This window comes from Mus caroli, chromosome 17 (assembly GCF_900094665.2).
Source record: "Mus caroli chromosome 17, CAROLI_EIJ_v1.1, whole genome shotgun sequence".
In the NCBI taxonomy this organism is placed as follows: domain Eukaryota; kingdom Metazoa; phylum Chordata; class Mammalia; order Rodentia; family Muridae; genus Mus; species Mus caroli.
In genome coordinates, this window is record NC_034586.1 from 62,102,131 (window position 1) to 62,118,711 (window position 16,581).

At 45.8% G+C, this 16,581-nt stretch overlaps 1 protein-coding gene across 1 annotated transcript in view; it reads right to left on the minus strand.

Annotated features, from left to right (window-relative positions):
• Positions 1 to 4,140, minus strand: part of Twsg1 (twisted gastrulation BMP signaling modulator 1) — a 34,307-nt gene extending 30,167 nt beyond the window's left edge. The window contains exons 1-2 of the mRNA XM_021185710.2: positions 4,024 to 4,140; positions 1,602 to 1,758 (exon numbers count right to left, since the gene is read on the minus strand). Of these exons, the coding sequence (XP_021041369.1) occupies positions 1,602 to 1,721 (120 nt within the window). The 5' untranslated portion in view covers positions 1,722 to 1,758; positions 4,024 to 4,140. The remainder of the gene's footprint in view (positions 1 to 1,601; positions 1,759 to 4,023) is intronic.
• Positions 4,141 to 16,581: the final 12,441 nt, after the last annotated feature.

Genomic DNA, 16,581 nt, shown 5'->3' on the forward strand with positions numbered 1-16,581 from the left:
CAGGGTTTCTCTGTGTAGCCCTGGCTGTCCTGGAACTCACTCTGTAGACCAGGCTGGCCTCAAACTCAGAAATCCACCTGCCTCTGCCTCCCAAGGGCTGTGATGAAAGGCGTGCGCCACCACACCCGGCTAAAGTTAAAATTAATAACAGATTTCTCTAGTTAAATGTTTGAGTTGAAAGGCAAATTTTAAAGGTTTACAGAGTGTGTGATTCATCTAACTAGAATTCAAATTACTGATGAAAAGGAGGGAAATATCAGGAATAGGCCAAAAAAAAAAAATCCTTGATCTATAAAATTACTTATGATTGTAGTCTCAAGCGAGAATTACAGCCAAAGTTGGTGGACTCACTCTACATGGAAAGCTAGCAGAGGCTGTGTGTCTCTCTTTGTAAACGTGTAATCCGAAAGGCTCAAAACCCTAAAACTTCCTGGGCATGAACATGACATCACAAGTGGAAAATTCCACATCTGACAGCCGATGAGGAGTTGTAGTCAAAACAGCTAAAAATACTGCAGAAGGTCACTCCCAGGCAAAGCAAAGCAAAGCACACGTCAAACAAAATTTGGTTTACTCTTTAGACTGGGTCTCACAACCAAGGTAATTTCATACATATATGTATGTGTGTGTGAAATGTATATTTGTCTTATACATACATACATATTGGCATATATATTTATGCAATTCTAAAAATTTCAAAATGTGAAATACTTTGGCCATAAACATTTCACACATATTCAGCCTGTACGCATAGCTAATGAATTTCGTGGGGCCATGGTCAGCACCTACAATGGAGGCCACAAAAGACATGACCCCCTCAAAGGGAAGAAAAACTACTGGAGGGATGGGGAGACAGAAGCTACATAATTTATCTGTCACTGTCACAACATCATGGAGGATAGTAACCAGGATGCTGAGTGAAAGAGTCATGGGCTTAGCAGCCAGAAACAGGTCAGAACAGGTCAAACCCACAACCGTTTCCCAGCTACAGGAACGTCACCAAATGACCGTCACTTTTCATCTCAGCAAAACGACAGGTAATTACATTGGTTGCCTCGCTTCCATCGGAAAGGGTCATTTTTCACATACTTGGAAGATGAGTCTATAGTCTTGGCCAACAATCTGCCTGCAACCTGAGTGAGCCTGAACCGGAACCACCCAGGCACACTGCCTCCCAGACTTGAGTCCCTCAGAAGCTGCACGAGATAATGTATTTCTGCCTGTAGTTGCTAGGTTTTGATATAATCTGTTACACAGCCACCGGAAAATAATACGTTATATGTAATAATCTATCTATTAACTGACAGGCTAAAAGTCTTCTAAATATAGTTATTAAAACTCTGCCATCTAAGCTAGATTGTAGACAGTAGTACACTCATCACCCATAACAGCTTATACAGCAGACTAGCATACTGCAGATTGAACTTCTTGAACCAATTTTGGTCGGATGGAAGATAGCCATAAAGATAAAAAACAAAGTTCGGTACTGCCGACCCTGGCCCACTGCTCAGACGGTGTGTGTCCTTGCTTTGATTTACCCCTATAGTATCTACCTGTGCACAGTATGTTTCAGTATTAACGAAGGTACCTTGAATCCTTACCTGAATGAGGCATTTGCTCACATCGCTGGCACAGAGTGCTTTGTTACAGCTCTGGGACACGGGGAGACACAGCAGGAACGTCAGGGAGGCTAGAGCTAGCACAATACAGTGTGACTTCATGGTTCTTCAAAGAAGTCACTCAGTAGCTTCCAAGAAGCTAGAAAAACAAAGCAATGGGAAACTTTAACTCAAAGGCAAAAAGGTAGGTTACAAACTAAGACGAAACCAAACAAAAAAACAAGAGTTACGAGGGATCATTTGAGGAACATTCTCAAAGATCACTTAAACATTCAAACATTCAGGCTTGGGTGGCCATCTTTAAACAATGAACCTCGAACTACTCAGACATGGAGATGATTAAAATCCTAGTTAACACTGCTGCCGTCCCAGCCATCCGAAAGGATCCAACTGTAGCGCTACAACTCAAGCTTCAACATCATATTCTATTTAAAATCAATGTATGTAAGAACTAATAATACCGCGGTGCAGGCCTTTTTAAATTCCAGCACTCAGGAGGCATGCTCAAGGCCAGCCCCGCCCACACCCGGGCTGGAGAGATGGTTTTAGTGGTTAGGAGTATGTTTCAGAACACTTGAGGTTGGTTCCCAGCACCTATCTGGGACAGCTCGAAATCACCTGTAACAGCTGAACCCTATGACGTCCTGGGGCACCTGAACACGGAACACACGCTCACATACACATAATTAAAAACAATAAAAATACATCTTTGCCGGGCGTGGTGGTGCACGCCTTTAATCCCAGCACTCGGGAGGCAGAGGCAGGTGGATTTCTGAGTTCGAGGCCAGCCTGGTCTACAAAGAGAAACCCTGTCTCAAAAAAAAAAACAAAAAAACCCCAACATCTTTAAAGCTATTACTTCTGTATTATTACGTTACCGCACCCTTTAAGTTCTCTGTGTAGGTGCTCACACGTGCAGCTGGAGATGAAACCCAGGGCCTCGTGTGTGTGAGGCAAGGTTTCTACACCTCAGCTCCAATGTTAAAAATCTGAGCGTCAAAGCAAAACTGTGAAGGAAACTTATTCTGGTGATTATCTCACTTTGTTAGTAAAGGACTTGGGAGAGAGGCGCAGGAACCACAATCATGCTTAACTGCATTAAGAATTATAGGGAAATGTGAAATATTCTTTCTGTTAGTATGGTAGATTCTTCTGTTCTTGTACAGAAAGAAAACAGAGGGGCACCAGCACAAATTCTCACAGGGGTTATAAGTGGGGGCTGGCAAGATAGCTAGGTGGCTAACAACACTTGCCTGACATGCCTGAAAGCCTAAGTTCTACTTGGGAGGCAGAGGTTGGCAAATTTCTGAGTTCAAGGCCAGCCTGGTCTACAGAGTGAGTTCCAGAACAGCCAGAGCTACACAGAGAAACCCTGCCTCGGAAAAACCAGGAAAAAAAAAAAAAAAGGAGAACTGCTTCCCTCCAAAGTTGTCCTTTGGCATACACACCATGGCGCAGGTGCACAGGTATGCTCGTGCGCGCATAAACACGCGCACACACCCACTAAAATTTTAAAGATATAATTTCTTAAGGCTAAAACACAAATTCCCAACAAAATCAATTAAATAATAGCTGGGCCTGATGAGACACGCCTGTGATCCCAGCATTTGGCAAGCAAGGCAGGAGGATAATGAACTGCAGGCCAGCTTTACTTCCAGATTAGATAAATTAACGATAAAAATAAGGGGCTAGAGAGATGGCTCGATGTCTTAAGAGCACTTGCTACTCTTGTAGAGGACCCGAGTTCGGTTCCCAGCACCCACACTGGCAGGGCACAAGGGTCTGCAAGCCCAGCTCTGGGGCATCCAATGCCCTCTTCTGGCCCCTATAGCAGCACCAAGACGAAAAGTGTGCACACGCATACAGACGCATGCATTTTTTTTTAAAAAAAGGAGTCAAAATAAATCCCCTCAAAATAATAAAATACAATTCTGATGTAGGGCCGGTTAGAAAGTGGACCCTGCTGGTTACAAAACTATGAGATGGCGCTACACCGCGGGCTCTGCATGGGGTATGACTCCGTTCTGAAACAGAAAGTCCAGAGCTCCTGCCCGCCGGCGGGGGACCGTTAGTAATCCCATTTTCTCGCCCGCTCCCTGCGGACCCAGCCGGTTCCCTGGGCATCCTGCCCACAGCCGGTGCGGCCCCGTCGCCGCTGCCGGCCGCGGGGACCCACAGACACCCCCGGCTGCCCCGAGCGTCTTCCCGCCGTCCTCCGGGAATCCAGGTGACCGCGGGGGAGGAGCGCGATACCCCACACCAGCGCCCGGACCCGAGGTTCCGAAGGCGGTGGCACCGCGGCCCTTTGTCCCCGCCGTTCGGGCCTCTCGGCGCCCGCATCCCCGCCGAGCGCCGCGGCCTGGCCTCCTAGCTGCCGCCCGCCCGCGCGCCCGAGCTCGCTCACCGTGGCCCCGGCCTCCTCCCGGCCGCCGAGCCTCCAAGCAGCTCCCGCGAACCCCGGCGCCGCGGACACACAGGCCCGCGCTGTCCCCGGCCGCTCCCAGGCCCGCGCCGGGCTGCAGGCCACGCCCCCTGGAGCCCGGGCTGGGCACGCCCTCGGCCACGCCCCCAGGTGTGTGCGCTCTGGCCTCTCGCGGAGCCGGGCCCCGCCCATCAGCCGTCTGGTCTGCTGCCTCCTGTTGGGCGACTTACCTCTGCCGCCAGCCGCTGTGCCCTGCGGTTCGGTTCAGCAGCTCTGCCACAGAGCTGATTTGTCCTCCTTACTGGATATAAGAATGAGGCACGGAGCAGATGAATAGAACAGGACTGATACTTGACATGCGAGGCAGGGTTCATTTTAAATACGTGTTTAAGCACCTAGGAATCACTGGATACGGATCTGTCCCACACTTCAGTCACTAATTCATAAAAATGTTAAGCCTGGCACTGACAAAAAGGAGAGAAGGCAGAAGTGAATCTTGCTCAGGAATGTCACTACGTATGGGAGGGAGACCAACTGGAAGAAGCCTCAGTTGGAACGGAGGTCAGGTCAGTATTGGCTTGACCAGTCATTGAGCCTTGTACTTTAGGAAGATGGGGCTTATCCCACCAATAGCCCACAAATAACGTACATTTAGGTCTTTATCATAACCATTGCTTTTTCAGCAATATTCCATAGCCATTGAGTTGGAGTCCACATGGCCAGTTCACTTTGGGAGCAATGGCCTAGTGTCAAACCCTTCCTTAACCTAGGAAGTGTCTTAAACTCCCCTTGGTTTACTGGGAGGCAGCAGCCTAGAAAAAGGTGATTGGCTGAGATGGATAGAAATAAGTTACTAGCTAATGTGGGTCATAGTGCTGGTATTAATACATTTTGTAAAGTAAGCATAGGTTTTCTTTAAAATTCGGGGGCTGAGTAGATGGCTCAGTTAGTAAAAGACTGGGGTTCAGATTCATATGTCCATGCAGAGGCCAGGCACAGGGGTTGATATATGAAACCCAGCCCTAGAAGGAGGTAGAGATAGGAGGATTCCTGGGTTCACTGAAGCTCCAGGTGCCATGAGAAACCCTGTTTAGGAAAATCAAAAGTAAGAAAGCTACCCAAGGTGGTTCAGCTCATAAGGACATCTGTCACCAAACCTGATGACCTTATATTTAGCTGCCACCAAACCTTATAGTCAAGCCTCAAGATCCACAAGGTGGAAGTAGAGAGCCAATTCTTGCAAGTCATCTTCTGATCTCCACACGTGTGCCACAGAAGGAGTGCAAACACACACGCACAAGCACACACATACACACATATGCACATATATACACGTGTGTGCACATACATGTGCTCAAGTGCACATACACAGGCTTGGGTGTGCATGCATATGCAGACATACATGTGCACACACTATTTTAAATATAGAATGACATAAGAGTATGTTATACACCAGCCATGCACATATGCACACACTAATAGGTACATATATATCCCACACATTAAATGAAGCTCCCCTGAAAACTACCCTAAGAAAATAAGGGTCTACACCTATTAAAGCTTAAGGATCTTATTCTCAGCATTATTTATGAGTTATAGAGATTACGATCCACTAGATCAATGGGCTAGTTCAGCCATTTAAAATGATACTGTAGATCACTGACTCTCAAACCTCTTGTTCACAGGATTCTATACTGTTGAAAACAGGGAGTGTTTCAAAGAGGTTATGTGTATTGTTTCAATATTTGAAATTAAATTTTTTTAGTTAAAACTGTTCATTATTTCATTAAACCCAGTACACAGTTACATAGATAACATTTATTTTAATAAGTGCATTTAAAAAAATAAAACTGTGATGGATTAAATACTATCCCCGTAGGCTTGTGGGTTTGAACATATCCTCAGTCGGTGGCACTGTTTGTAAAGACTGAGGGGTGGAGTACCTTTTGAAGAAGATACTTCACTGGGGGCTGACTTTGAAGTTTGATAAACTGGACCCCGTTCTCTGTCTGCTTCCCATGTGGGGAACCATGTGATTTGTCAGCTTATCCACCCTAAAGGGACACCAAGGGACTTGGGTTTCAGGAGCCCTGGATCAAACGCTCCTCATTATCCTGGAGCTCCATCCATGCTGGTGGTTCTGTAAGGAGCTCCTATTTGTGCTCAATACCCGCCGAAGTGGGCTGGACCATATGGCTTGTAAGGATGCTCAGCCACTGTTGATGCAAACTCTGTTTTGTTTCTCTCTTGTTTCCTTCCCGTCCTGTGAGGTCTCCTGAGTTTTTCTACTCCATGTTGGATCCTCGGAACAACAGGCTGGACGGACGGACGAACATACTGAGACAAAGGACTAATGCTGCGCCTAAACAAGGGAGATTTCTGTGACGCCAACAACGCCCTGCGTGATGGACCCTGAAATGATGGCCCAAGGTCACATGAATGAGAACACATCCAGATCAAAGAGAGCATCAGGACCCACCAGGGAAACTTGGGCTCTGCCTCTTTTCCCTGTACAACCCAGACACTCTTGAGAACACTATGAAACAGTGCTTAAATCATCAGGCCTCTGCATTTGCCAGTGTGATCATGCCCTTTATGATAATGATGATAATAAGTAATAGTAATAACAATGCTCTTTTCTTGACTTTACCACCAGCTTCTTTTTCGTTAGTTTTCTGGGATGGAGGTGGGGATGGGGGCCTGAGCCTAGTCCACAAGGACTCTTGGGAGCTGGGGCTTTTGACCCAATTCTGATTGGTTCTAAGAACCTCATTGCTACCCACAGGAGGCCAGGTGAGGGGTCCCAGCATGAACAAAAACCCAGTGAAAATGGGAACACCCTTTGCCAGCTTCTCGTTAAGACATCACAAACTCATTTTTTTTTTTCTTTCTTGAGTGGATCAAACCAGCTGAGTTTACAGATTTTGAGTCAGAGGTGCTTCAGTTTCTCAGCCTCTCCACCAGCTTGAGTCAGGAAGTGTGTGTGTGTGTGTGTGTGTGTGTGTGTGTGTGTGTGTGTGTGTGTCAAGCACCGTAGCAGCACACCGCACTCTTCAATTCTCCTCTCTGCTCCATTATCTCCATTGCTGCTGCAGCAGAGAGAGGACAAAGGCAGAAAACCAGTGTCTTTCAAGGGACTGTGGGCTCTGCTTTAAGTAGGAACAATGTAGGCAGGATTGCTATAAACTGCTCTTTAGGCACCTACCACAAGACAGTGTCTTTCAGCAAATTACTCTCAAGGACCACTGAAATATTTACATGTGCCCTTCACAAACATGACATGGATCGCTGCTGCCCGTCACGGTAGGTTCAAACTTATTTTAGATATTTATGAATCTGCTTTCATTTTAGATTCCACCCTTCTGAGCATAGAAACAATACATGTGTGCCTGAGCAATGGTGACCATTGATGATAATAGGCTGTTCTATTTTATCCTACAGATGTTGTTCCTGCTGGTACCTCCTGCCTGTAATCATTAGCAGTTGGGAGACCACACAGGAATACTGAAAGCTCCAGGCCCAGTCTAGCCTTTCAAATGAAAGAAAGCCTGTCTGTCTCCCAACACTATTTCTGTTTGTGTCTATTGCTACTAGTCCCCTGAGCCCTGCAGAGTCCCACATTTATACACATTACAGAAAACACAATCCTCAATACCATTATATATATATATATATATATACTTAAAAAATCTACGTGTTCCTTCCAAAATATTTAAATTTTTACTTACGTTAGTGTTCTGCCTACATGTATGCCTGTGTGACGGTGTGAGATCCCGTGGAACTGGAATTACAGACAGTTGTGAACTGCCTATGTGGGTGCTGGGAATTGACCCCAGGTCCTCTTGAAGAGCAGCCAGTGCTCTTAACTGCTGCTGCTAAGCCATCTTTCCGGCCCTCGGTGTTCTTTTTTATACTGGTGACATTTTCGAGAAACTTCTCCAGTGGTGTGATAGTTAATTTTGTCCACGTGAATTCAGAGCCATCTGAGAAGTTTGTAAAATGCACCTCTAAGTGAGTCTATGAGGGAGTTTCCAGAGATGGAGCTCGAGGGCTCTGAGCTAGCCAGTGGCTTAATCTACTGATGGATTTAAAACCTGAACATATGTTAAGGTATGGAGAACTGAGAAAGGTAGGACCTGTCCAGAGGGAGTGAGTTCTTGAGGGTGTGCCTCAGAAGGTTTTGTTTGTTTGCTTGTTTTTAAGAGAGTCTCCTTATGTAGCTCTGGCTGTACTAGAACTTACACAGGCCTACCTCTGCCTCCCAAGTGCTGGGACTAAGGGTATGCACCACTAAGCCTGGTGTCATATGTCAGGACCCAGAGATGTACTTGGGTCAGAAACCTGTTTGTTTCTCTTCCTAGCATGTTCATATTGTACACATCTTTTTTTTTTTCTGCTTTTCATGGGTTTTTGTTATTTTGTTTTTCGTTTTTCTGTTTTTGGTAGAGGGGGCCAACAAGACAGGCTTGTGGAGGATTTGACCCTAACAGCTCTGCTTACTTAGGATGAGAGGGCGGATGTACTTAACAGAGACGTGGATCTGACGAACAGCGGGTGGGTCATTCATGTGCCAATCACTCAGTTAAACATTGGCTAGTGTTAAGTATATAACAGGACAGGTAATCTAATTCCCAAGTGTTCTCATGTATAAAAATGAAGATTTTTTTTAAAAAAATGTACTTGGTAAGAGAATGTTTAGAGATAAAAGAGATCATGTCAAGCGCCCAGCACGTGAGTGTTTGCCTCATCTTCTGTCCATCTGTGTAAACCGAGAAGGAAGAGGGATGAGAGGCTTAGGAGAGAACCAGGAGTGACCTATATGTCCAGTTGGCCATCACTATTATAGGCATCCATACAGAAATGACAAGCAGTCATCAGATATGAAGTTGGGCACTCAGACAGACGTTCGGATTCATGACTGGAATATAGGGTGTCATTGACACTGATCACCACAGAGGGGGTGAGCTCCAGAGGCAGAGAATAAAGGTAGAGGACCAAGTCACGGGGAACTCTCTAAAGACTGCTGAGAAGAACTTTGGAGTCACATTGTGGTACTTTATTCGGTATAAGAAAGAGATGCTGCCCTTGACTACAAGTCTAAACTGATGCAAAAAACCTTTCTACATAGAGGGGAGCAGAACACACAAGCCATGGCACTTTCTAGGAGGGGCCAGAATACAGTGGCTCAGACTGCCAATTCTCCAGCCTGGAAGTCCCAACTTGCTGAATACCTGTTCCTTAGCTTGCAGCATTTTTTTTTTTTTAAAAAAAATCTTTTCATGTGTATGCATGTGTTCTTACATGGTTACATGTGGAAGAGCAGGTACCCATTTCTGTGTGCATGTAGAGGCCCAGAGTTTAGGGCTGAAATCTTCCTTGATTAATCTCTTGCTCTTCCTATTATATTTGCACTGACACCCCCCACCTCCCCCGACCCCCGCTGAGGACTGAACTCAGGGCTGTGTGCTTGCTAGAGTTAAATCCCAAGTCCCAACCTTGGTCTTTTAGTCAAGCTCAGAATTCCCCGATATTTTAGTCAAGCCCAGAATTCCTAGGCAGCTTGCTTGGAGTGGAGAGAATTCCATCTGTGTTTTCAGGGGCTGGAACGACAGGCAGGCTGCTGGGCTAGCCCAGTGTTTCCATGGATGCTGGTGATCTGAACACAGATCCTCTTGCTCACCTAGAAGCTAGGCTTTAAAAATGGAGTCATCTCAGCTGCACACATTGTTCTTTGAAGGCCAGACCCACGACGTGAGGAGGAAAGAAGGAAGGCAAGGCAGTGGGATGAATGCGCCGGAGACCAAGCCACGGGCAGCGCAGCGGCACTGGTTCATCCTCCTTTGCCTTTGTGACCGTATTCTGTGGCCCTGGGGTTGCGCAACTGAAGCGTGATGAATCCGCTGATATTTTGCTTGGGACCCGACTTCAGAAATGTGATCTCTGATATTAATCACCAGGAGAGTGAGCATAATTGGCTGGCTCTGAAGCAAAGGCCGGAAGATACCAGCGGACAACAGATCCAACTGAACTTGAGCCAGAAGGAGGAGCAGGAGAAGGAGGAGGAGATAGAGGAGGAAGAGAAGGAGGAGAAGTTGTTGTTGTTTTGGCTTTGATGAGATTCCAAGAACAACACAAATGAAGCCAGCCTGCACCAGCAGAAGGGTCAGGTAGTGCCTCCCAAAACACAATTCAGTCACTCCCCAGAGAGCTTCCAACCCTGGAAGAATCGAAGAGAGTATTCAGGGGCCATGCAGCCCAACTCCCTCAGCTGGGAATGGGGAGTGAGGAATGCTGGGAGATTGTGTGGCCAAGACAAGCACTGATAGCTGGGCTCCAGCATGGATGTGTTGATTGTTTATCCCGCTGAGAGTGAGATGGGGGTTGGGGAGGGGGAGGGGGACAAGGCTAGACTTGAAGGTACAGAGACAGAGGTATCAAAGAGACAGCTTTGAGCAAACAGCTGTGAAGAAACCAGAAGTAGGAGCATAAGGCTAAACCTCAGCAAAAACATCAATGCTCTATGTCGGGAAAGAGGCTGGCTGGCTCTAACGCCATTCTTAGACACCCATCATACTGGCTCTTAGCACAAAGTGGGGTCTCATATTACACTCAGTTCTCAGGGCTGAACCTGAGTAAGTTGCTGTCCTCAGTTCTACAGTGACCAGTCTCTCTGTTTTTACTTGTTTCTAAAACCCTAAGTCACAGTCAGGTGCTGAGTTGGACATGGGGATGCATCCTCTGCTGGAACCTGACCGTTCATGGAGCCAATGACCATAGCTCTGTGACTGGCACACGGTAGACGCGCACACGTGCTTAATCAAGTAATGTCTCCACAAGGAGATTTTTGGAACCTTGCCCCAACTTGGAAAACAACCTAAGCTAATTAAAAACAAAACAACAAGAGAAAAACAACAACCAGACGCTAGGGCGGATGCCCAAGAAAACTGCAGAATTTCAATCAGCTAAGTGTATCTCTGGCCAAGCAGCATCCAGCCTACCTTCCAACATCACCTCGGAAAATGGCCTTGATCGCAAGTCCTATATAGATTTTGGCTATTGTGGCTTTGAAATAAATCACTCCAAAACTCAGTGGTCTAGTGTGTTTCATTCTTTCACAGGTTTTATGGAGCAGGAATTCAGGATGGGGTCATCTGGATAGTTCACCCCTCCAGACCTCTTGTGCGAGTTCTGGTCCTCAGAGGGCAGCTGGCAGAAAGTAGGTCATTTGTAGAAAGTAGGTCATTTGTAGAAAGTAGGTCAATGTAGAGGATGGACTGCAGATGACCTTTTGTTTTCTCGCTTGAGCTACTGAGGAAGAGGGGCAGCGGGCTTAGGAGTGGGAATCAGGAGTGCCAGAAATGTCCAGTCTGTGCTGTTTCTTAGGTATTCTTGGAGAAAATACAAAGTGTTGGTAGACAAGAGGGTTAGCCTAGGGTTTGGACTAGTGGTTAAAATTCAGGGTTGTCAGTAGGTAAAGGAGCTTGGTGCCTGGCCTGAGGACCAGAGCGTGATTCCAGGAACTTACAGAAAAGAACCAACTCCCTAGAGTTGTCCCTTTTCTCCACATATGTGGTGGTACTTGCCCCTGACCGTCGTAAGATAAATAAGTAAATAATATTTTTAAAAATATGTAAGTTGGATACTTGATTTGCTAATAAAAAAACTTAAAAAATTTTAATGGAGATACATCTGTGTGGGTGAGCAGTGCTTTCAGAAACCATATCAACAAAAATCACAATGAAAGGACTGGACCACCTCCCTATAAACTGCTAGGGCCCTTATAACCCACTGCTGTTGGTTGCTCATCACAACTAGACGGGAAGGCACTACTGCTGAAGATGCTGTGCACTTTAGTCACGGGTCATAAAGAAATCAAGCTGGAACTTGGCTGGAAGCTTTCTCCCTCTGTCTAAGACTCATAGCAGAAAGTGCACTGCAGGCTGCCAGGGTTACTCAGGCCACGTGGACCCTCTGGCCAGGTAATTATGAACAATCTCTCATCCAACAGCAATGTGCTAGAGGATGGCCAACTGCTTTCTGATTGGATTTGATGACTGCTCCACAGGAGGGAGTCACCACTGATACTGTAAACCCACACAATAGCCACCCGCTGAGGGAGTCAGAGGTACTAGTGGAGAAGTTACTGTGGTTGATAAAAAGACATGTCATACCTGGAACTCTGTCTTCTAAGCAACCACATTTATGTCTATAGAATAGTGTAGCTATTAACTTCGGTCAGAGAGCTTCCTTTTTGCAGAGGTCAAGTGGTGCCTTCAGAGATTTTTGTAACCGGTTAAAATGGGAAGAATAGATGACCACTGAATATGAAGCCATAAACAAGACATCTACAAACACCTCCACTCCACTTCTAAGGCTGAGGTTACACTGTGAGAGAAGAGGCGGGAGGAATGGAGGAACCAGAGGAAGAGTGGGATGAGGGAAACCATGATGAAAACTGACTTCTGGACAGGCCATGTCGGTTGTACAGCTGAGCTTTTGGCAGCTGTGACGTCTTGCACAGGATCTTCACAATCCTGGGCCGGTCAACAACTCTGTTGTTGAAAGGGGAGGGGGACCCATGATGTCCCAGTCTTCCCTGGGGATTTCCTTAGTTAACAGGTAATGGTCAGAGTGGGAGGCGTTCTCTTCAATTGTGTAGCCACTGGTTAGATCCCCAGAGTCCTGTAAAGAGTCCTAATGAACTAGGGCACACACAGCCAGGAAAGTAGAAGGGGAGGCGAGATGGGAAAAGAAAGGGATAGCAAGCACGGGGTGGGGACAGAAGAGGGTAAGAGAGTGTGTGTGAATGACTGAACTATGTTACAGACATCTATGAAAATGTCCAAATGAAATCCATCGTATTTAATTCATGTATGCTAATCATGTAAGAGTGGGTGCTAAGGAAGGAATTATAGGGAGGGTAAGAACAACAAAAATAAGGCACTCCGGGATGAAACTCTAAAAAAAGAAGAGGAAAGAAAGAAAGAAAGTTTGTAACCTCTTCTGGGGGCTGGAGAGATGGCTCAGTGGATACGAGCACTGACTACTTTTCCTTAAGATCAGGGTTCAATTTCTGGTAACCACATGGCATTTCACAACCATCTGTAAGTCCAATTCCAGTGGAACCAACACACTCACACACACAAACACGCGGGCAAAACATCAATGAACATAAAACAAACAAACAAAAAATAACAGAAATTGTTCTACAGACATAGCTTAGCAGTTAAGAGCTCTCGATGGGAGCTGGAGAGATGGCTCAGCAGTTAAGAGCACTGACTGCTCTTTCAGAGACCATGAGTTCAAATCCCAGCAACCACATAGTGCCTCACAACCATCTGTAATGAGATCTGATGCCCTTTTCTGGTGTGTCTGAAGACAGCTACAATATACTTATTCATATAATAAATAAATCTTAAAAAAAAAAAGCTCTCAATGAATCCCTGAAGGACTTGTTACTGCTCACAACCGTCCCGTGTAATTCCAGTCCCAGGGGATGTGAAGCCCTTTTTGTGGCCTCTGGCCACCAGGGACATAGGTGGATGCACAGATGTCCATGAAGAGAGAATAACCACACACATAAAATATTTGCCAGGCATGGTGCATGCCTTCATCCTAACACAGAGGCAGGAGGATTTCTGAGTTCTAGGCTAGCCCAGTCTGCCTAGCAAATCCCAGGACAGCCAGGGCTACATCGAAACTTTGCCTTCAAACCAACCAATCAACCAACCAAAAATCTGCAGAGATTTTACAATTTTAATCTTGAAATCTGTCTCTTCCCCATAGTTTTTCTTAGTGGGGTTTATAAACTAATTAATTGTTTCAAAGACTCATCTTTGTGTTTTGCTGCTTTTCTTTAATCATAACTATTTTAAAATATATTCTTTGACTCTTAAACAGTTAGAAGTTTTCTGGTATTTTTCTACTTGTTTTTAAATGTAATTTCACTATGTAAAGGCTACATACTGAAAGATTTCAACTTTTGTAATTTAGAAATTTTGTGATGCTTGCTTTTTTTTTTTCTGTTGCAGGAGATCTCTCTAGAATAAGCACTCTAGCCACAAGAGTGGGAGACAGATGTCACTGGTGGCCTGAAGCCAGGACAGTTCTCGAAAGGTTTTGTCAGTTCAGTTTGCATCCTCAGTTAGAGTCTTTAGACACAGGCAGAGTGGCCAAGCTGGCCAAGAGTTTATACAAGTATATATGGCAGCCAGCTTTTGCTTTTAAAGCTAAGAGTCATTGCTGGCAAGTGTAAAGTGTGAGTCACAGCTGACAGATATAAGTGTGAGTCATAGTTTACAGGTGTAAGTGTGAGTCATAGCTGACTGGTATAATTGTGAGCCATAGCTGACAGGTATACGTGTTAGTCATAGATGACTAGTGTGTGAGTCATAGCTGACTGGTGTAAGGTGAGTCATAGCTGACAGGTGTAAAGTGTGAGTCATAACTGACATGTGTTAAGTATGAATTACAGTTGATAGGTTTGAGTTGCAGCTGACAGATGTAATTGTGAGTCATAGCTGACAAGTGTAAAGTGTGAGTCATAACTGATAGGTGTAAGTGTGAGTCACAGCTGACAGGTGTGAGTCATAGTTGAGGTATAATTGTGAGCCATAGCTGACAGGTATTTGTGTTAGCCATAGATGACTAGTGTATGAGTCACAGCTGACAGGTGTAAAGTGTGAGTCATAACTGATAGGTTTAAGTGTGAGTCACAGTTGACAGGTGTGAGTTGCAGCTGACAGATGTAAGTATGAGTCATAGCTGACAGGTGTAAGTGTGAGTTGCAGCTGACAGGTGTGTGAGTCATAGCTGACATGTGTTAAGTATGAATTACTGTTGACAGGTGTGAGTCACAGCTGACAGGTGTGAGTTGCAGCTGACAGGTGTAAGTGTGAGTTGCAGCTGACAGGTGTGAGTCACAGCTGACAGGTATAAGTGTGAGTCACAGCTGACAGGTGTAAGTGTGAGTCACAGCTGACAGGTGTAAGTGTGAGTTGCAGCTGACAGGTGTGAGTCACAGCTGACAGGTGTAAGTGTGAATCACAGCTGACAGGTGTGTGAGTCACAGCTGACAGGTGTTTGTGGTTAGGTTGTTATTTTTTCAGGTTATTCTGTTTCAGGCAGCAAATGATACCATGCTTGGCAATGAGCTGTATAAGCGGCACTTTAAGTTAAGTCCAGTAAGTGGCCTTTTCTGTCTTACTCTATTTCAATATGGTACAGCTAATTATTTCTTCTGAGACAGGGTCTCCCTATGGAAACACAACCTACTTAAAAACTTTTGCTTGGGGCTGGCTCAGTGGGTTAAGAGCATTGACTGCTCTTCTGAAGGTCCTGGGTTCAAGTCCATCAACCACATGGTGGCTCACAACCACCTGAAATGAGATCTGATGCCCTCTTCTGGTAAGTCTGAAGGCAGCTACAGTGTACTTATTTATAATAATAAACAAATCTTTGGGCCGGATTGAGCAGGGACTGAGCGAGCTGAGTTGACCAGAGTGAGCAGAGGTCCTAAATTCAATGTCCAACAACCACATGAAGGCTTCCAACCATTTGTACAGCTACAATGTACTTATATACATAAAATAAATAAATAAATGTTAAAACAAAAACAAAACCCTTTTTCTTGCCAGAACTTGTTTTATCAGGTCTTCCCTAGCCCCCTCCATCCTGTACGTATCCCTACTCCTGTCCCTCTCTCTTCCCGTCCCTAGCCTTCCCTCCCTCTTTGCTGTCTTCAGCCATCATTAAGGTTCCTGTGAGATTTACTGGAGGTATGAAGACGCCTGACGTAGCCACAAAAGCCTCTCAAATCTGAATCCAGATTTTATACCAGTTATCAGTGGCAGAAATCAGATTCAATGCAGGAGAAAGATCTGGGTATCATTAGTGTCCTATCACAGCACAGATGAGGGTGACCTTCAGAAGCAGAGTAACCACAGGCTGACAAGGTGGCTCAGCCCTGTAACACAGAACTTGAGTACAAGGTCCTTGGAAACGTCAGGGGTCTGCAAGCTGAAGCTGATGCCTTTGAGACCCATGATCTTTGAGGCACAGTCACATTGTGCCAAATGGCCGTGAAGTTGCTACCTTGCAGTCATCTGTTATTTGAGATGTAGTAATTTGATGCCTCAGAAGCATGGGAAACCTCACCTCAAGAGCCTTTCTCTGAGAATCTGCAGACTGCACAGAGGGCACGGTGGCTCTGGGATATTGTTATACCAGCCAGCCAGGCTGCCTCTGCCACTTTCTCAGCTGTGAAGCTGGGCTAACAGCTGTGTTCCTGAAGAGTCTGTTGTGAAAGGTCTAGCTACCAACACCAACTCCGTTCAAAACACTCTTAACTCAACCTCTTATCTAGAGCGTGGCCGGCTGGCCACTCTCTGGTGGTCACAAAGCAGAGACCCGGGGATGGGGCTGTATGGGGTCTGCAGTGGATTGAAAAGGTAGATTGCTGGAAACCTGTTGAAGCATGTGAGGGGACCCATGTGGGCTCACTGGGCACAGCCTCTTGCTCTGGTAGATACCAGTCCTGAG